This window comes from Carassius auratus, chromosome 11, assembly GCF_003368295.1.
Source record: "Carassius auratus strain Wakin chromosome 11, ASM336829v1, whole genome shotgun sequence".
NCBI classification, from domain to species: Eukaryota; Metazoa; Chordata; class Actinopteri; order Cypriniformes; family Cyprinidae; genus Carassius; species Carassius auratus.
The window spans coordinates 4943660-4965157 of NC_039253.1; the positions used below are offsets into that span (position 1 = coordinate 4943660).

At 36.2% G+C, this 21498-nt stretch overlaps 2 protein-coding genes across 5 annotated transcripts; both read left to right on the forward strand.

Moving 5' to 3' along the window:
* The first annotated feature begins 236 nt into the window (after positions 1-236).
* LOC113110824 (phosphorylase b kinase regulatory subunit alpha, liver isoform) lies at positions 237-16127 on the forward strand. Of its 3 annotated transcripts, none has more exons than XM_026275031.1 (31): positions 238-951; positions 1684-1842; positions 2249-2296; positions 2423-2591; positions 3278-3360; positions 3435-3515; positions 3593-3691; positions 3954-4100; positions 4518-4571; positions 4664-4786; positions 4905-5000; positions 5182-5289; positions 5508-5586; positions 6365-6499; positions 6631-6740; positions 6862-7006; positions 7089-7167; positions 7269-7408; positions 8024-8194; positions 8285-8385; positions 8474-8607; positions 8708-8864; positions 9619-9698; positions 9810-9888; positions 9970-10099; positions 10190-10291; positions 11896-12014; positions 12166-12189; positions 12995-13222; positions 14477-14677; positions 14922-16127. In XM_026275031.1, exons 1-31 carry the CDS (start codon positions 874-876, stop codon positions 15093-15095), a joined length of 3633 nt encoding a protein of 1210 aa, XP_026130816.1. In that variant the 5' UTR covers positions 238-873; the 3' UTR covers positions 15096-16127. The 3 variants fall into 3 exon arrangements, with proteins under 3 accessions (XP_026130817.1, XP_026130816.1, XP_026130815.1); XM_026275030.1 differs by lacking the exon at positions 12166-12189 and adding an exon at positions 12517-12570; XM_026275032.1 differs by lacking the exons at positions 12166-12189; positions 14477-14677; positions 14922-16127 and adding exons at positions 12517-12570; positions 13467-14470 and having other exon boundaries at positions 237-951.
* A 998-nt stretch (positions 16128-17125) lies between these two features.
* Positions 17126-21067, forward strand: si:ch211-227n13.3 (uncharacterized). 2 transcript variants are annotated; one of them, XM_026275034.1, is made up of 6 exons: positions 17126-17283; positions 17706-17766; positions 17879-18443; positions 18537-18615; positions 18831-18944; positions 20243-21067. In XM_026275034.1, exons 1-6 carry the CDS (start codon positions 17228-17230, stop codon positions 20925-20927), a joined length of 1560 nt encoding a protein of 519 aa, XP_026130819.1. In that variant the 5' UTR covers positions 17126-17227; the 3' UTR covers positions 20928-21067. The 2 variants fall into 2 exon arrangements, with proteins under 2 accessions (XP_026130819.1, XP_026130820.1); XM_026275035.1 differs by lacking the exon at positions 17706-17766 and having other exon boundaries at positions 17129-17283.
* Positions 21068-21498: the final 431 nt, after the last annotated feature.

Genomic DNA, 21498 nt, shown 5'->3' on the forward strand with positions numbered 1-21498 from the left:
ATTAGATTTAAGTCTCTGAGAAGAAAATATACAGATCAGAAATGTGCCACTTTTGTGGTAAAATTTAAAAACACTTATATAGTTGAAGAAACGGTTCCCTGACAACACAATGGCCTCGTAAAACTAGAGAGCAACTTTACTTTTGGATTTCAATGTCAATGCCCCCAATGCAGTTTAATGTACTCATCGTGAACCAATCAAAAGACGAGCTTCGATAAGAAAACAAATCGCGTTTGGTCCAGAGCACATACCGTAGGCGGACCCCAATGACAAACGGATAACCTACACGGACTTTTCCCTTTTAAACCCCAAACAGGACGTTTTAATTAACATTTTGGTAACGCTTAGCACGAGGTATAGGCGTGAATTATTAGTAAAAAACATTCACAACCTAAACCAGCTCTTGAGAAAGGGAATGCTTGTTTTAAAATAACTATAAATCTTCCGTCCGTCCCTGGATGCTGGCGAAAGCCTTAACGTTACTGAACTTCCGGGTTTTCCTGTCACTCGAACAACCGTGCGTCATGATGTGGGCGGGCTCTCGTTTGCTGTCAACGTCGGAATTCAAGCGGGATGTGCAATCCTTCATGAACATACCGAGCTTTAATACAGATCCTTAAAATGATAGAAGGGCGTTTATTGATTTTGAAAAGCGTGTTTTTGTGGTAGGCCTGTTTATCTTAATCGTTTTTTGATGTAGTTAATGTATGGACAACATTGCAGACGGACATTACTTGGCTAGTCATCATGAATCATTAATTGGCTACTTTAAAGATCTGGTTGCATGCTCTCTTTTTAATCGACCAGGAAGCAGGAGGTTTTCTCTTTCATATCTTTATAAATTCTATGTCAAGATCATAAATAGATGACAGCATGAGGAGCCGCAGTAATTCAGGGGTGAGGTTGGATGGATATGCCAGACTTGTCCAAGAAACAATATTATGCCACCAGGTTTGTTCAAAACATGATCGAGAATTTGTTCTGTTCTACCCTATTCTATTGTGTTATATATCGTGCTATTCTCTTCTAGTCCATTCTTTTCTATTCTGCTTTATTATATATTCTATTCTATTGCTATATGTTTTATTGTTCTGTTCTGAGGTTTTAATGCTATGAGTATTCTGCTCTGAATTCTTCTTCTGAGTCTTTAGAATCTCTGTTCTAAACCATATAAATTGTTCGTAAATTAATAAAATATTCTGGTAAAAAAAAAAGAAAGATCCTGCTCAAATAAAAGCATAGTGCTCTGTCTACAGTACAGTAGTTTCTTGTGGTTGAGATTCTTCTGCACTATTGGGGCCTTTCTGACAGGAGACATCTAAAAATAAATAAAGCTTGTACAAAGGTCACCTTTAAATAACCCATGGGTGAGGAAAATATTTGTATTATCTGGAGCATGTAAATTCCTTTAAAAGTAGAGCTGATGCTTTATGTACAGCACAAGAAACTGTATAAGTAATCCTAAATGATCATCATATCTACGTTTAATTTTTAATTATTTATTTGTATGTATTAACATTTTCTCACCACGTCACTAGTGTTTAAAACATCTAAAACTTACAAAATATGTATTAAGTGTAATATAAGTGTTATGAGAATTAGCATAACAAATCAGATCAAGCTTATATTTAATTATATGGTGTATATTTTAATAAATAAAGATGGTTTGACCTCTCCATATAGAATCCAGTGACAGGTCTACTGCCAGCTAGCGAGCAGCAGAAGGATGCCTGGGTCAGGGATAATGTTTACAGCATCTTGGCAGTGTGGGGGCTCGGCATGGCTTATCGCAAAAATGCAGACCGTGATGAGGACAAAGCTAAAGCCTACGAGCTCGAACAGGTGACTGGAACTCGGAAACATCACCACCTGTTGTGGCATTGTTCAGGAGCACATTGTCGTTGAGTAATGTAACAGGTTGTTGGATGATTGCTTTAATTACACATTAAAAAATAAATAAAACGTCGGGGGGAAAGTTCAAAAGAAATAAAAAGCTTTCAAACATATCCAAAAGAAAATAAAAAATCATTATAAAAGACCTATACTGTAAATTTTGATCAGTTTAATACATCATTGCTGAATAAAAGTATTACTTTCTTATAAAATCTCTTTGTGTACAGTATATTACATAAATATAGTTGTGTCTGGAAATTGTGTGTGCATGTATAAATTCATCCAAAATATTGTGCTGCTTGTTTATTTCCAGATTAAATAAATACTTGTACTATTAACATCATTTTTTTTTCAGAGTGTGGTTAAGCTCATGCAGGGGCTGCTGCAGTGTATGATGAGACAGGTATGGCATTTAACTCTATGGTCTTGCTCATTTGTTATTCTAAACCTAGCTTTATTCAGTTCATTCATTCTTGAGCTGACTATGCACCTCTCTGGTCTTGCTAAGCATGTGCATATATTACTGCAGGTGGCAAAGGTAGAGAAGTTCAAGCACACACAGAGCACAAAGGACTGCCTGCATGCCAAATATCACACACCTACCTGTGCCACAGTAGTTGGTGATGATCAATGGGGACACCTGCAGGTTGATGCCACTTCACTGTACCTGCTCACATTGGCTCAGATGACTGCCTCAGGTGAGACAAAGAACAATCTATAGAGTGGATAGTTCACCCAAAAAGAACAATTAATTTATTCAATTATTTAGACACCCTCATGTTGTTCCAAACCTTTATGACTTTTTCCTTATTTGGGAATTCATCTTTCTTGACCAGCACAGTTTTCTTTCTTGTGATTTCCTTGAAATCCCATGAAGATTTTATGATTTGTCATATGAAATGATTTTCTGTTGCTTATCAGATGCAGGGGCTTTTTTATTCTAGAGCACATTTGATTGGACAAAAATATGTATTATAATCAAAATGGTCAATTTTCCTGAAAATGACTGGAATTTTTATAACTGTTAGGTGTACTTATAGCCAAATCCCCAAAGTATCTATCCTTACAGAGGTTTTCAGAAAGCTTTGCAGATTTCTACACAATTGAAAATCATTCACAAAGTTCTCCACATTACACACAACTTATTATTTACTACTTTGGTTCAGTTAAAAATGTATCAGCTACAAAGCAAAGTTAGCACAGTTTAGCAATTCCATTCCACAGAATTCTATAGATTTTCCCCCAAAACTAGATAGTCCACAGGTTATGTATTGATAATATAGATTCGCCTCAAAGCAAACACAGTGGAATTGGAATTTAGCCTCTGCTTGTTGTGATGCGGGGTTTCCTATTTTTTAGCAACCATTTTGAAATTGCATTGTAGGTCTACATATCATATCTAACATGGATGAAGTGGCGTTGATCCAGAACCTGGTTTTCTACATCGAGGCAGCGTACAAAGTGGCTGTAAGTTCTCACTGGTTTATCACGTTCTTAGTAACAGTTACCGAACTGGCATCACAACTCACACTCCCCCGCAGGATTATGGGATGTGGGAGAGAGGAGACAAAACCAATCAAGGAATTCCTGAACTAAACGGCAGCTCTGTTGGAATGGCTAAGGTAGGAGGGTCATCTGGTCTCGTGTAGTCGCTCCTCTCATTCAGATGTTGATTTTTGTTTGTGGTTCACATTGCTAGGCCGCTTTGGAGGCCATTGATGAGCTTGACTTGTTTGGAGCTCATGGAGGCCCGAAATCAGTGATTCATGTTCTACCAGATGAAGTAGAACATTGCCAGGTACATGAATCAAGTGAATGTGTTTCGTAGTTGGTTATTATTTTACAGACCAGGGCTGCATTTCCTGAAAGCATCATTGGCACCATTGGTATATATGATCTATTTATGCTTCCAATGGTTTTGGGAAATGCAGCCCAGGTTTCTTTTTTAGTATTTAAGTCAGTGGTTCACATTTAAGATGATGCATATATTTTTTTCTCAATCAATAAAAGTTGTCCATGATTTCCTGAGTCAAACATCTTGTTTCTCATTGTGTTTCTAGTCTATCTTGTGCTCCATGCTACCTCGAGCTTCCACCTCTAAAGAGATCGATGCCGGTCTGCTCTCTGTCATCTCCTTTCCTGCGTTTGCAGTGGAGGATGCAGATCTGGTCAACATCACAAAGAGTGAAATCATCACCAAACTGCAGGTACCTGGCCATTAAGGAAAAGGCTATGCTGGTTTAGTGGTCATGCAGAACATTTCAGATTTTTTATGAAATGTTATTTTATTACTAAATATTATATTTCAATGGTGTAAGCTCACAAAACATTTGCATTCTCTCTCAAAACCTTAGTGATGGAAATAATAGTTGGGAGGAAAAAAAAACATTTCAGTGCTTTTGTAAGTGAATGCAAAGTTTCTCTGTGGAACGCAACAGTTTTAGAAGAGGGTAAATTCCCTCTCATCTCAATTTTTTTTTCATTAGTTCATCATTATGTCCCCTTAGAGGCTACATGCATTTCAACTGTGGTTGCTATTTTTGTAACAATCTAAAAGGGATACTTCACCAAAAATGTACATTTTGGGTGCACTATCCAATCATTTCAAATTTCAATCATCTTAGGGACGTTACGGCTGTTGTCGCTTTATCCGTGATGGATACAGGACCCCAAAAGAGGTAACCAGAGACTTGATTTTACACAAAATAAGTATTTTGTTGCTAATTCTCTAATAGTGTGACTGCATTCTATGTTTTTATGGCTGTGATAGGACCCTGCTCGCCTTCACTATGATCCGGCTGAGCTGAAGCTCTTTGAGAACATTGAATGTGAGTGGCCAGTGTTTTGGACTTACCTTATACTCGATGGCATCTTCAATGAAGACCATGAGCAGGTACGAACAGGCCGTCCTATAAATACTCGCTTGTATTCTGAAAGCAGCAGAAATAACTCCCACTCATGGCCACATGGAGGCAGTATGTAGTTATGACTGACTGTGTGTCATTCCTCAGGTGCAGGAATACAGAGAGGCTCTTGATGGAGTTTTGATCAGAGGCAAACACGGGATTCGTCTGGTGCCTGAACTCTATGCTGTACCTAATGACAAAGTGAGTTTAAACCATCTCTGATCAATGTCTAATTTTATCATTTTGAATCGGCATGTACATTTATCATCTCAAATACTCCTTTTTTTTGCACAAAAACACAATGTGTACTAAATTAGGCCAGTTCTGATGATTAATTCAAGCTGAATGAGCTGTTGCTCATCTGGGTTTATTTCTTGTTTAGGTTGAAGAGGAGTACAGGAACCCTCACTCTGTGGAGCGTGTGGCTGCTGGCCAGCTCCCACACATGTGGGGCCAGTCTCTGTATATCCTGGGCTGTCTGCTGGCAGAGGTCCTAAAACCTGGATCCACTTTCATATTAAACCTTATACTGTATATAATCAGATATGATGTCAGGTGTTGAAGCGCTACCTTTGGTATCTTTGCTGATTAAGTGTATATGTGAAATGTCAAAAACAGCAGTCCCGGTGTTTCTTAGGCAATCCTTTGTGTCTTATCTATTCTTCTTCTTTTACTGATATCTGACAAATGGTTCATTTGGGTTCATAGGGATTTCTGGCCCCTGGAGAGATTGATCCTCTGAATAGGCGTTTTTCTAAAGAATTCAAGCCAGATGTCGTTGTGCAAGGTTTGTGAATATTATTGCTTTAATTTATTTAAAAAAAATTTAACGAGGAATATAGAAAGTCAAACAGTACCTTTTCAGACACAGACTTATTTGTACCATATATCACCTTTTGAATTTCTGTATTTATTTTTTTTATTGAAATACGCATGCGGCAGAATTTTTTAAATATGTTTTGGCCAAATTTAGGCACTTATGCTCCATTATATCAGTATATCAGTATATTATATCAACTTGATAACTAACTAAGTTGTAATAGCTTTACAACAAATGTAAGAAGATATAAAGTGCTAAGAGATATTAGAGAAACAAAGAGATAAAGGTTAAAGGTTGCTCTTTAAAGAAGGGCCAACAAACTCACGTGAAACATGATAACTTTAGAAATTATAATATTATTATACATATTTGTATAATTAACAATGTCAGTGTGTTTGAGTGAGACAAAAAAAAAAATAATACTACATAACCTCATATATACCTCATATATACACAATACTGCAAAAAATTGTTTTATAATGGAATATATATGAATTTATATAGTATGTTTCATGTGTATGAAACTATACACAGTAGTATGTTTTGCATTTATAAAAAAGGTTTGAGTTTAATATCATTTTAATATTTTATATTAAAATCTACCACAGTAGGAACGAGTGAGCTGGTTGTGTTGGGCTGGAATCCTTTTAAGGAGCGGATTCAATTCATTACTAGAAGCTCAATATTGAATTTGATCTTGACACTATAATTTGCTAAACAGAGAAGCTCTATTTGTTGTGTTTAGTGAGTGTAGTGGCTGAGTCAGTGCAGATCCAGCAGCTGCTGAGGGATCAAGGGATTGAGGTTCAGACCATCTCTGAGGTTTCGCCCATCCGGGTCATGCCAGCTCGCATCCTGAGCCACATTTACGTGAAACTGGGTAAGTGTTCAGGTTTCACCATGACTAACAGGACTGAGCCAGACAAAGGCTACATCTGTAAAACTGCATTTAGAAGAAGGTTCTGGGATACAAAGCTGAATTCAAACCGGTTCCCCTTTTCCACTGCACAGGCAACTGTAAAAAGCTGAATCTGAGTGGGCGACCATACAGGCACATTGGTGTCTTGGGAACTTCAAAGTTTTATGAGATCAGAAATGGTACTTACACGTTCACTCCACAGGTAAATAAAAAGGTTCTCATGTGGAAGTCTTTTATAGTAGAAGAAAAAAATATTTTTGTACGTATATATACTGGAAAGTAAAAAAAAAAAAAAACATTATAACAATGTATTTTTCCCATAGTTCATTGACCAGCATCACTTCTACTTGGCTCTGGATAACCAGATGATTGTGGAGATGTTGCGAACAGAGCTTGCTTATCTCTCGTCCTGCTGGCGGATGACTGGAAGACCTACCCTCACGTTCCCTATCAAACCGAGCATGCTGGGTAAAACTTCTCGTACGATGGAAGATATTGCAATATGCACAAATGGAAAATAACAGTTTCTTTCTTTCTATTATCGGGCCAGTTGAGGATGGGGACAGTATTGACCCCTGTATCCTCTCTACCCTCCGGAAGCTTCAAGATGGCTACTTTGGGGGTGCAAGGTCAGAAAAATGATGACAGTAACAAAACAAAAAGAGTTATAGTATGATGTTTGAGGCACAAATATGGTTTATTTGAGATCACAAATCCCTTTGTTGTTTAGGGTGCAGATGGCAAACCTCTCTTCATTCCTCACAACCTCATTTCACACCCAGCTCAGCTTCCTGGATGCTGACTCTGAAGAGAATCTGCTTGAGGAAGAGGAAGAGGAAGAAGAAGAGGAAGCTAGTTTTGGGTCCTCAGGTATCCACACTGACTTGCATATACCTGCTATGGAAAGCCCTCCCAAAAATGCATACTTACCCTGGTTTTGAGACGATGAAGGGTTGATGGTTCAAGGTTGATTTATGCTGGTTATTGTTCGTCAAGCTGACGGACCAGAATGGTCTTTCTTAGGGTACCATTTCAGCAGTGTCGTTATTGCTAACTAAACTATTAAAATTGAAATAAATCTGAAATAAAATATAAATATTAGATGAAAAGTCTTAAACTTGAAAAACGTGAATAAAAATTTGCCATTGGCAACTGAAATAAAATGGGTTGAATTTGAAGGACTGAAATTACTGAATCTAAAACTGAAATAAAATAAAACTAAATATAAATATAAAAAATATAAAACTAATATAATGACAAAAGCACATGATGTGACAGATTTTTAATTAAAAAAAATATATATGATTTTTAGAGTTATGAAAACATACTATAATATAAATTATTCTAAAAAAACGCAATATCTTTGTATCTCTATTCCTGGTCTTGTTGGTAAAGCTAGTTAATAAGTCCACAACACAACATATGCACCTATGTACAATACTCCACATAAACGAAAATGATAAGTGGTGGTTTGTTTTCCCGCAGGAGGTTCAGGACACATGTTTGACCAGTATCTCACAGATCTATTGCACAGCACTGCTACAAATTGCCATCTGCCTCCCATTCAGGGGGGGCAGCACCACGTTTTTAGTGCTGAACACACCACCAGGGACATCCTTTCTTTCATGGCCCAGGTTCAGGGCCACAACATGCCCAGTAAGCCCTCAGTCGATCATTAATAGTTAAGTAGATTTCATGCTTTCTTTTAGCTTATGGTTAGTCATCTCATTCTGTTATGTTTTTCAGAGCCTTCCATGTATTTGCCTGTTGTCCCCATCATGAGCAAACACAGGAAGTCTCTCAATCTGCTTGATGTTCCTCAGCACAATGTTTCTCACCACACCAAGGCAAGTCTCCACACCTCAGTGTTAAAGTAAACAGTAAACAGCCCATAGTTGTGATTAATGTCTGTTTTTGTCTGCACACACATTCTAGGCCGATAGTGTTGAACTGCACTTGCCGCGTGATTCTCATGGGAACACAGACTTCGCCTGTCTGGTCAATCAGCTAAAGAATTGTTCAACCCTTCAGGACCAGGCAGATATCCTCTATGTCCTCTACGCTATGAAGTGAGAACGTTTGTACAAACTGACTGTGCATATCCATTATAATTTATTTTATAAGCCATTTTTAATCAAAGTCAAAAAAATCAATCATCATTGTGTTTAGGGGTTCAGATTGGATCGTAAATCTGTCAGGACAAGGAGAGGCAACTGTTCGCTCCCTGCTGGAGGAGCTGTATGTTCGGGCAGGAGCGTGTAAGGAGTGGGCCCTCATCCGCTACATTTCAGGCATCCTGAAGAAAAGAGTGGAAGTCCTTGCTGAGGTGAGACCACATATCTACCAGTACTTTTTGATAATGTTTCTTGGTCGATTGTTTTTTAAATAATTAAAACTTACATATTTAGAATTTTGAAATTTAAAAACTTTAATGTTTGTTATATTCTAATTCAGAAGTGAGGAGTCAGATTTTAGTAGTAGGTTGCATTTATTTGATCACAAATACAGCAAAAATGGCAATACTGTGAATTATTAAGACAAATTAAGATGACAGTTTTCTATTTTAATATATTTTAAAATGGAATTGATTCCTGTGATTCAAAGCTACATAATTTAGCATTATTACTCCAGTCTTTAAGGTCACATGCTACTTTAAAAAACAAATCTAATATGCTTAATTTGCTGCTCAAGAAAAAAAATTATTATTATTATCCATGTTAAAACAGCTGGGCTGCTCAATATTTTTTTTTTTTTTACTTTTTTATTCTCAAGGATTCCTTTCAATAATTGAAAGTTCAAAAGAAAATTGAAAATTTATTTTAAAATGGAAATGTCTTCTAAAATTAGTTTTTATAGTAATTTTAAAGTCTCATCAAAATCTGTCTTGGAATTTTTTCCCTTATTTTTACGAAAATGGTAATAATAAGAAAATGGTCATAAAATATACAATATCAGATTTATAAAACTGTAATAATCAAAACAAAATGTTACAATTATTTATATCAGCTTAACTCTAAGTGGCAACAATTTTACCTCTGATAAATTTTTTTTTGTGTGTGTGTGTGTGTGCATGCATTCAGGCTTGCACAGATCTGATCTCCCATCATAAACAGCTGACAGTGGGTCTTCCTCCGGAACCCAGAGAGAAGGTCATCACAGTGTGAGTGTCTTTACTTTCTGAAAGTCATTTTAGATGATTTATATTTTAAATCATAATTCTTTCGAAAGCAATGATTTTAATATTCTCATTAACCGATTCTCTTATTTTTAGTCCTCTTCCTCCTGAAGAACTGATTAGCTTGATTTATGAGGCCAGTGGACAAGACATCAGCATTGCCGTCCTCACTCAGGTAGTTCTAATTTTAAGCTTCAAGTTATGTTGCTATCTTGCACTGCTCTATTCAGTTTACTTATTAAACTTCTGAGCTCAGGAGATCATGGTGTATCTGGCCATGTACGTGCGCTCTCAGCCGTCTCTGTTCGGAGACATGCTGCGTCTGCGCATCGGCCTCATCATGCAAGTGATGGCTACAGAACTTGCTCGCAGTCTACACTGCTCAGGTACAGCCAATCAGAGTGTTGGTTCTACAGTGTAAGTCTTTATATTGGATTACATTAAGTGCAATTAATCTATCCATGTGACATCTACAGGTGAGGAGGCATCAGAGAGCCTGATGAGCCTCAGTCCTTTTGACATGAAGAATCTCTTACATCACATCCTGAGCGGGAAAGAGTTTGGTGTAGAGAGGAGCGGTGAGTATCATTCAACCTTAGTTTTTTTACACTCTTTACTCCAGTGAGTATTTATTTTGAGTTTTTAGGTGTCATTTTTATAGTTTTTTCTGTACTATATGTACATGACTTTGTATTTTGTTTTAGAAAGAAGTCGCTTGTCTAACCAAGGATGTGTTTATTTGATTAAAATACATTAAAAACAGTAATATTGTGGACATACATTTTTGTATATATATTTTCAAATGTAATGTATTATTACAGAAGAGCCTGTTTCCACCACTGAGTAAAAAATAAGAAAAAAGGTAATTGAAAATATTTATACTACAATTGTGAGCTAAGTCAGAATTGTGCGATACTAACTCGCAATTGTGAGTTTATAATATTTCATAATTCGGAAAAAAAAAAAAGTCATAATTGTGAGTGTATTACACAATTCTGAGAAAAAAGTCTGAATTATGAGCAATTATGAATTATGTGCAAACTTTTTTGTCAGAATTATGAATCATTATCATAATAATGAGTTCTAAAGTCTGAATAGCAGGATATAAACTTGCAATTTCTAGAAATAAAGTCAGAATTATGAGATAAAAACTTGCAATTCTGACTCGTTTTATCACAAATTTGAGTTTTTGTCTTGCAATTAATAAAAAAAAAAAGTTAGAATTAGAAGTTGGATGTAAACTCGCAAAAAAAGAGAAAAAACCCAGAATGGTAAGATAAAAACTTGCAATTACCTTTTTTTTATTCAGTGGCAGAAATGGGCTTCAATATATTCATGTGGTGGCCAGGTGAATTTACAGCTTATTTGTGACCCTGGACCACAAAACCAGTCTTAAGTTGCTGGAGTATATTTTTTGCAATAGCCAAAAAAAAAAAAAAAAGATTATATGGGTCAAAATTATAGATTTTTTATGCCAAAAATCATTAGGATATTAAGTAAAGATCATGTTCCATGAAGATATTTTGTTAATTTCCTACCATAAATATATCAAAACTTAATTTTTGATTAGTAATATGCATTGCTAAGGTCTTTGAATTTAAATTTCAAGATTCAGATTCCAGATTTTCAAATAGTTGAAAGCCAAATATTGTCATATCCTAACAAACCATACATCAATGGAAAGATTATTTATTAAGCTTTCAGATGATGTATAAATCTCAGTTTTGAAAAACTGACACTTAAGACTGGTTTTGTGGTCCATGGTAACATTTGTGGAATGTTTTTTTTTTTTCAGGAATTGTTGATGAATAGAAAGAACAGTCCATTTATATTTATGCATTTTGCAGAAGCTTTTATTTAAAAGGGGGTTGCAGTGCATTCAGGCTATAATTTTTTTTTTTATCTGTATGTGTGTTCCCTGGGAATTAAACCAACAACCTTTTGCGCTGCTAATGCAATGTTCTACCACTGAGCCACAGGAACATTTGTATTTATTTATTAAATGGAAATCTTTTGTATTTACAAATGTATTTACTGTCCTTTTAATTGAATTCATTCAGCTGAATAATTATTATCTGATAATTTGACAATATTATTTGAAGATTTCTGTACCGTTGAGAGGTATGCTGTGGGTTCTCTTGTGTGGTCTGTTCTTCAATAACTGCTCTGTATTGTGTAAAAGTGCGTCCGATTCAGTCTTCCACCACTAGTCCTGCCATCTCCATCCATGAGCTTGGACACACGGGGGCCACCAAGACAGAGCGCACGGGCATCAGAAAGCTCAAGACTGAAATCAAACAGGTGGAGTGAAAGAGGAGACATGTCTGTAAATGATTTGTCAAATGTTTTTACGTTTTGCAAACTGTGATATACTTACACTGCAGTTTAAGATGTCATAAACAGGTTTCCTCACTATTGTACCTTAAATGGCTTTTATATTATTTGTTTTCAGCTCGATGACTCCAGACCCATGAGTGTGGGTTGAGTTTGACATATCTGCATGCTGTGCTATTACTGTAGAAAGCTTTTGTTTGTACAGAGCACATTCTGTCTAGTGATCACAGCACATTTGTCTAGACCATGAATCCAGTATAAGCATGAATATTCTGAGTAATATTCAGTTTGCCCATATCATACACATCTTTTTTTAGTCATATATGAAGCATCTTTTTGACTGTGAAGATGATCGATTTTCATCTGAATGTCTCTCTGTATGACTGATGCCTGAAATGATGTTCATCAGAAATACTTTCCATTTTATGTCCATTTTAAATGTTTGTATGCTCTGCTTTTATTCTCATAGATATTTACCAGCAGTCAGTCCATCAGCAGTAATTTCACATCCCCTCGTTCCACGGTAACTTGCAGAAAAACACCTGTTCTCCACTGTCAAATACTATTTTTCAGTTCAGAAGATTAAAAATAATTATAACTTGGAGGGGTGAATTCAGTTCATTTGTACTCAAAAAAAAAAAAAAAAATTAATGTAATGATTTTTTTCAGTGCCTCAGATTAGTTGACTGATTTGAAATGGGACAAACTTCCAGCCGTAACAGCCAATAACATTTCTAATGTGTCTCAAGTCAGTCTTGTCTTGTCTGGTCATTTCACTCTCTTAGCATGGGCTGACAATGTAACATCTTAGCTATGTTTGTCATAGTTTCTGCTTACTAAACCTGAAGCATGCTTTTAAGTGTGTTATATGTGCTGATTAGGGCCACTAGTCCCAAAAGTCAAATCTTTTTTATATGCTGACAATGCAAATGTGTGTATGTCTGTAGCGATGCAGCAGTCCCTCCACTCCCAGCGGGATGCTGTCTCCGACCAGCACGGTAGACTCACACCTGCAGTGGGAGGAACGCCAGGGCCAGTGGCTGAGGAGACGCAGACTGGACGGGGCCATAAACAGGGTCCCCATGGGCTTCTACCAGAAAGTCTGGAAGATTCTCCAGAAATGTCATGGCCTCTCCATTGCTGGATATGTCTTGCCTTCCTCCACCACCCGTGAGGTGCTTCCATCTAATATATATATATATGTGTGTGTGTGTGTGTGTGTGTGTGTACTTCTACTATAAATAGTAGATTGCATAACATTGAATTGAACCTCTTAACTATGTACATTATACAACAACTAAAAATATGTGACCCTGGACCTCAAAACCAGAAAACCAAAAAAGTTTAAAAAAAATAAAAAAAATAAATTGAGATTCATACATCATCTGGAAGCTTTCCATTGATGTATGTTTTTTTTAGGATAAGAACATATTGGGCTGATATACCATCTGGAATCAATCTGGTGCGAAATATTCGCCTTTAAAGTTGTCCAGATGACGTTCAGCTGGTTTCAACATGAATAATAAGAAGAAATGTTTCTTGAGAGAATAATTTCTGAAGGGTCATGTGACGATGAAGACTGGAGTAATGGCTGCTAAAAGTTAAACTTTGCCATCACAGGAATAAAATACACTTCAAAATAAATTCAAATAGGAAACTATTTTTGACTATGTTATTTAAATTTTTACTATATATTGGTGAGCGTCCTTTAAAAAAAATATTTAAGGAAAACCCAAACTTTTGAACTGTGTATATAAACAGTATACTATGCCAAAATGTATTACATTGAACCTCAAAGGGTTAGTTCTCTCAAAAATGTTTAATCTGTCATTAATTACTCACCCTCATGTCGTTCCAAAACCTTTGATCGTTTTCTAGAGACAAATTAAGGTGTTTTTGATTAAATCTCAGAGCTTTCTTGACTCTCCGTAGACAGCAACTCAGCTGACACGTTCAAGGCCCAGAAGATTAAGCATATCATTAAAAAAAGTCAATTTAAGATCAGTCGTTCTATTGAGAATTACAACTTTATTCAACTATTTCTTCTCTTCCGTGTCAGATTTCAGAACCTGGTTGTTCACACGCATGCGTCGTGGTACTGTCATGAACGCATGTCGAGTTCTGACACGGAAGAGAATTATTGAATAGTTTTTTTTTTCTATGTCCACAAAAAAAGTATTCTCTTAACTTACGATTGAAGCACTGATGTCAAATGGACTATTTTAATGATGTCCTTACTACCTTTCTGGGCCTTGAATTGTGGTAGTTGTATTGCTTTATATGCAGGCTCAGAAAGCTCTCGGATTTCATCAAAAATATCTTAGTAATTAATGACAGAATTTTAATTTTTGCATGAACTGTACCTTTAACTTAGAATTTTCCTTTAAAAGCCCATAACCATGAGCTGTTATCTGTGTGTATTATTGGAGATGACGGAAGGAGAGATCAAGTTTGCAGTGCACGTGGAGTCTGTACTGAATCATGTCCCACAGCCTGAGTACAGACAGCTGCTGGTGGAGGCCATTATGGTGTTGATCCTTGTAGCTGACATGGAGATTCCTAGTATTGGGGGAATCATTCACATCGACCGCATTGTTCACATGGCCAACGATCTCTTTCAACAGGATCAGGTAACATCATGCATATGCCTTTATATATAATCATATGATGCTCAAATGGTATGTACACACCTGGTTCTTGATTATTATGATTTTCCCCATTTTAGCACAATGTTAATGTTAATTATAAGAATTATGTACTGGTGAAAAAGGTTAAACACATCATAGCTATCTCGACTTCATCAAAGTGTGCCTGTTTTGTGTAGATTCCAATTGTGCACATCTGGACGCTGTGTCTCATGTGTTTTTATTTCAGAGATCCAGCGGGGCCAATGAGTATTTCTTGGAGAAAGATCCTGCCACGGGAATCTGTAACTTCTTTTTTGACAGTGCTCCTAGCGGCAGCTACGGTACTATGACTTATCTTTCCAAGGCTGTGGTCACATACGTTCAAGACTTCCTGCCAAGCAGCAGCTGTCTAATGCAGTAAAGACTGCAGTTCCCACCAAAAGATGGTGACCTTTAGGGAAGATCTATGACCAGTTTTATTAAATCAAATAGTTCAGTTGACCTCAGTTCAGTAGCAAAGGACAAGCATCAACAGGGAAGCCACTAAATAACACCACAGGATATGTTGTGAAGCTAACAGACTGCAGGATGTGGACCACTGTGCCGTTCTGTGCTTTAAGTGTACAATTCTAATTTAATAACTGTAAATGCAATTAACTAATATAATATAATATAATAATATATAATTTCAACAGAAATACTTTACATGGTTTTAATTATCTTTTTAACTAATTTACATAATTTATAATTTTGTGTTAGTAGAAAAATGTTTATTTTATTTAAATTGGTGCTTCAGTTGTGTCTATAGAGCACTTATAGTTTGATCTGTATCATGTCTCTAGTTAAACAAAACACTGTTATATTACAGTAAGATTTGAGTCTTAATGTTATCCTATACATTATTACATTATAAAACTACTCTGAAATGTGTTATTTAACAGGTGCTTCTTATTTAAAGAAACATACTATAAAAAAATGTATATTTCATAAATCATACAATTATATGTAAAATTAATTTATAATCTGTTCTTTGCATGCAATCATGCAACATTGTAACGCATGGAAAAGCCAAGCATGTGCTCTTCTATAAACTGGCAAATCATGCATCAGAATAGTTTTTTGTTCATTTCATGAGCAGAAAAAGAGGTCAATTAATGAAGAAAATCAAGAGAACTTAGCTTGACTAAACAGATTTGTTAGAGGAAATGTTTTACGTTTTGTTACAGGTTTTAAATCTAAGACATTTGAAGAGAAACAGGGCATCTGAAGTTGTTTTCATTTTGGATAATGACAGTAGAAATGTTCAGTGTGCAAGTTCTGGCTGTCTTTATTTCATTTTGTCCTGTTGTTTCTCACGTTTATCACAAATTACTACTTTTGAAGGAAAGTACTGTATTTTAATCTCTGTTAAGCATTTGTATAACCACAGACAAATAAAATGTAATTACTACATCTCATTAATCATGACTTTTCATGGCTGTATTTTCTGTTTGTTGTTGTTTTTAATGTTATATATGATGTGACATGGGACACAGAATGTGTGATTATTTAAATAATCTTAACTTAAACAAGTTCAGCATTATGTGTCTTCAGTGAACTGAATATAATACCTTTGCCTAATACCTTGTGATTTAATTTCTGAACTAGGTAAATAACATAAAATTAAAAAGTTCATCAAGAGAAACTTAAATCATGTAATTTTGAGATTTTAAGGTTGACTAACCTGATGGGAGCTTGAAACCTCTAGAAGAAAGTGTCAGAAATGTTAGTGTCAGGAAAAAGTCTAATGTTAAGTTTAACCCTAAGCATCCTTCGTATAGCAGCCCTTAATTTGTCAGACAAATTTGGGCACAAGATGCTGAAATAAGCTTATAGACCAATCTGACCATGCTATAAGGAAAAGACAAAGTAGGAGACAAAGCAATCATTTATTTCCAACAAAAAACATCAAATTTCAATACTTCAAAAATGTAAAATGGAACCAAATGATGTCAAACAGGTAAGAATAAACAATAAACCTAACATGCATGTCTTTTTTTTTTTTTTTGACATTTTCATCTGCAAATCTTGCAGTATGACTTCGATCTGATTTTTTAGTCTGTGTGTGTATGATCTGCATTGTGTTGGATTTACTGATTTTTGTAGGAAAAATAATAAAAAATGCTTTGAATTTTTTCTATTTCCCATTCATTTTTGGGCACGAATAACAAATTAAGAAGGTTATTATTTTATTATTATTATTATTATTTTTTCTTTACAACACTTAATTTGTTGAATCCTTCCTTGTTGGAAAACTTAAGAAAAGTAGCCAAGTCAACCGCTCAGATTAAGGAAACCATTGAAAAAGTACCCAATTTTTGGATTTCTGGAGGCTAACATAATTTACAATTAGTCTGCAGCGCCCCCTTATGGCTGCTCCGGTTGAACTACAGTTTCCGGTTGATAGATCGCGCGAGGCTTGTCTCAAACGTGATCTCGTCCGAGCAGCCCTTCTGCAGTACTGAGGTAAACAGTAAAAAACGGCGGATCCGCTTCGGACTCGGCTTTAAAGCGATGGACATGTTGGACTTGTTATCACAGCAAACAGACTATCGACATTTCGAGAGAGAGTAAGAAATATGTGTCATTTTATTTTCAGAGAGCGCCATTGCTTCACGAGACAGCCAAACCAAAACGAACAACGTGACGTTACAAATAACTATAACGTTAACTTTTCGAGTTAAACGACGAAAATATGCTATTTGTGAGGAGACTGTTTAATTAACACATTACACGCAATCCTATTAATTAAGTTATTTGAATGAATGTTTCTTCAGGAGAGAGCTGAAGACATCTCAATCTACCACAGTAACGTGAACGTTACACTATGTATTTAACTTAGTAAGCTGCTTTTTTAGAAATAATTATTGGGAATTAGTGAATCAAATGTGCTAGTTTTTATTTATGCATTTTGGATTTGTGATCAGAACTGTAGTGACTAGTTAGTTATGAAACTATCTGTGATTTAGTCATTGATGGCTATTGTTTTCAGGGCAAATTACCACAACCTCGCTAACTTTCCTTCAAGACAAGAGTCAGGATACTACAGTGAGGTAGAAATCACGCTAACAAGTCAAAAACATTACCTAAAGGAGGCCTTTTGCTTAGTAAGTTGCATATGATGTTTGATAAATTGTTGAATTTTTTTCTAATTCTTGTTCACAGGTGAACATCTTGGTTCTCAGGGAGGTAACTACCAAATCTGTCTCCATGAAGCTGCGGCGCAGCACAGTCCTGAGAAGACGACGGCTTCAACAGCGAGAGCATGTGAAGGGCTCTGAGAGCATCTGTGTGGTGTTGAGTGACACCGACTGCGGTCAGTCAGACAGTGTGCAGGAAATACGGGAGCCTGTGTCTGTTATTCGTGATATGAAGCCAGTAAGGAAGAGTAGAGCTGGTTCATCATGTCGCGTGAGAACAGATGATGAGAGGCCGCTTGCTGTTGTGGAAGCACAACATGGGACGGTTCAGAAGATCTCCCTGGCTCCTGGAGCAATGGCTGAGGACACTCTAGAGAAACTCCGGTTTAGGGCTAATACCTCTGAGACCGAGATTGAGTCTCGAGCTGAGCTTGAGGCTGTTTTGGACGAATCCAGTACTGATTTCACAGTGGAATCGGGTCCCAGCTCACCCTGTCGTCCTGTCCACACTGTAAGATGCAGAGAGTGCGAGAGACTTTTCACCAAGATGAGAAAACAGCCCACCCCGGAAAAGAAAAGCAGAGATACAGGTTAATATTTCAGATGTGCTGTTTGTAGAAGTGATAAACATTACATAAAAGCACCTGTTATCATGTTACCAAAAATATGTTTTCGTGTATTAGATCCAACATCTTTATCTTGTGATGTGTGGGTTCTGCTTAAGAAGTGGCACCCTCAGAGACACCGTCATCGAGAGAAGGGGTATGTTATCTCTTACATTAATATAGCACTGATAATTACAAGACTTACAGTAGAGCTATGTTTATAGAAAGCCCAGAGGGTTTTTTTTATTTTTAGGAACTCATTGGTCTTAGCCAAGTTTGATTTAAAAGCCCATCTTGCCAGCGGTGAATTACCGCTTTAATAATCATATATGAATCAGTTTGAATGTGATTTGTGTGAATGTTGATCTTCAGATTGTTGTGGACAAGCCTGAGTCGGATCAGGAAGCTGTTAGCAGGAAGCTCAGATTTTGCAGCTGTCAACAGAACAGAAGTGAACTGCTCCAGACCTCATGTGTTTCAGCAGAGGTGAGTCAATATGTCATTCATGATCACAATTCATTTATTGATATAGATTATGGTTATTATTAGTAGTATGACAGATTTTTGTAGTACAATTTATTTTTTATTTTTTTTAATTCATCAAATTTAACCAAATACAATATACACTGCCGTTCTCACCAAGGATACATTTATTTGATCAGAAACAGTGAAATATCATCACAATTTAAAGAAACTGTTTTAATTTTCAGACTATAAATCGCACCCGAGTATAAGTCTCATCTGTCCAAAACTACGTCATGACGAGGGGAAAAAAACATATATGTCGCACTGGACTATAAGTCGCATTTATTTAGAACCAAGCACCAACAGAAAACATTACTGTCTACAGTCGTGAGAGGGCGCTCTCGCGGCTGGAGACGGTAATGTTTTCTCTTTGTTCATTTCTCTCGGTTCATGTCGAATTAATTTTGATAAATAAGTCGCACCTGACTATAAGTCGCAGGACCAGCCGAACTATGAAAAAAGTGTGACATATAGTCAGGAAAATACGGGTAATACTATTTTGATATTGTAATTTAATTGAATTCTGTCTTTAAGGTCGCATTATTCTTTAGAAATAATTTGAATACGCTGATTTTCTACTCCAGAAACATTTCTTATTGTTATCAGTGTTGAAAACACTGCTTAATATTTTTGTAGAAACAGTGATACTTTTTTTCAGGATTTTTTCCTGAATAGAAATTTCAGAAGAATAGTGTTTAGAATAATTTGAAATTAACCCTCTCAGGCTCAAATTAAGTTTTAATAACTTTAGTAACCTTTAGTAAAGTTTTTAGTACTCTGGAGTAATAAGGTTTTTAGTTACTTTACTGTTGCAAATCTGCAACGCCTGCCTTGAGAGGGTTAAAAACATCTGTAGCATAATGAATAACTGTTGTCACTTAAAAAACAACAGCTGAAGAACAGTGTACATAAATGGAAAGGTAGAATTTTTAAAACATTTTTGTATATTTTAATTTTAGTAGTCAAGTCACCTATATTTATGTAGCGATTTATGCAATCCAGATTGTGTTAAAGCAGAAAAATAATGTCCATGCAAAACAAAATTTTATTCTGCTGTATAGCAGCTCTAAAAAGAGGACAATGGTAAAACTCAAATATTTCAGTTAAAGGCAGTTCATTGTTGATTCGCTTGTATCATTTTCCAGCTCAGTTCAGTTCTCTTCCAATAGTGTCTTTGCTGATTCAATGGTAATGCCATAAAATACTCCAGTATTGTGCGTATATATGTAGTAAAATAATTTTTGTATGCATATATCTAGGAATTTACGTCGCTGCAAGTATCTGCTTTCCATTCAGACCAACCTGTCCATAACCAAAGCAAAGCCACGGCATCGTAAGAGGTCCCGATCTGTGGTCTGGCCTCCTGTTGCTGGCTGGACATCTTCAGTGAAAAGGAAGCCTTCTTTGAACAACACATTATCTCAGCAGCTTTCTCCTCTCAACCTTAGCGTCAGTGCGACGCAGAAGGACAAACCGCTTGTAGATGACAAGATTTCAAGATTAAATGCAGATTTGAAGCAGAACTCTGAAGCCTCCAGTGAACAGAGGACGACTAATGTCCGGGGCAAACTGAACAAGCAGGAAGTGTTTGATGGCATAGACGGAACACGGCGGGCGCTGAATTTCGATGACACGTCTGAAACGGTTGCTGGGGAAGCAGCCAAACAGAGGAAAAGCCCTCGGCACAAGCACAAACCTGGAGTGAATCATCAAGCTCAGACGGGTTTCCTGAATGAGCAGCAGGAAGAGATTTCCGAGGCTTCGGATGGGTTCAGGACGCCCACAGATCTGTTCAGCGTGAAGCCTAAGATGAAACGAGGGAACCAGAAGAAAGTCTCTGCCTCTGGTGTTACAAAACCTGCCGCGCAGAAGCCCAACTTCATGTCCATGTTAGCCACTCTGGTGAAGAATCAGAACCAGATTATTAAAGAGTCCTGCAAATGAGTCTCTAAGAAAGTTCTGCAATTAGATTTGTAAGTTATTCTGTAAAATTGACGTGCATTGTTGATGTAGAGATTTGCTTGTGTTGTTTAAATGAATAGATCTGAATTATAAAAAATAAATAAAAATCTGCTTCTGTGTATTGTATTGTTCAGATGTTTGTGTTCGCATTTGCATGAGTAAATAAATCTTACATAAACATTTTAATAAACGTTTACACATCATTTTTTTTTTTTTTTTGTCTGTGCTTCAAAGCAGAGTGGTTGAACTGTAGTTATTGTAATCACCACAGAGTGGAGCTGTTTCCAAACAAACGCGTATTTAAACCTTTTTATTTTTGTTTGTCATTTTAGTTTCTTAAACCATTTTTAATATTACAACATGACTTAAAAAAATAAAAACTAGACTTTCTGCCATTTTAGTCACATTTTGACGTTTAACATGAGCTTTTGCATAATGCAACAAATCTCTATTTTCCAGTAGATTGACAAAATGTTTTTTATCACACACTAGTTTAATATGGATACATATCCGTCAGAATCCGCAATATCCTAGAAAATTTCTTTACTGGAAT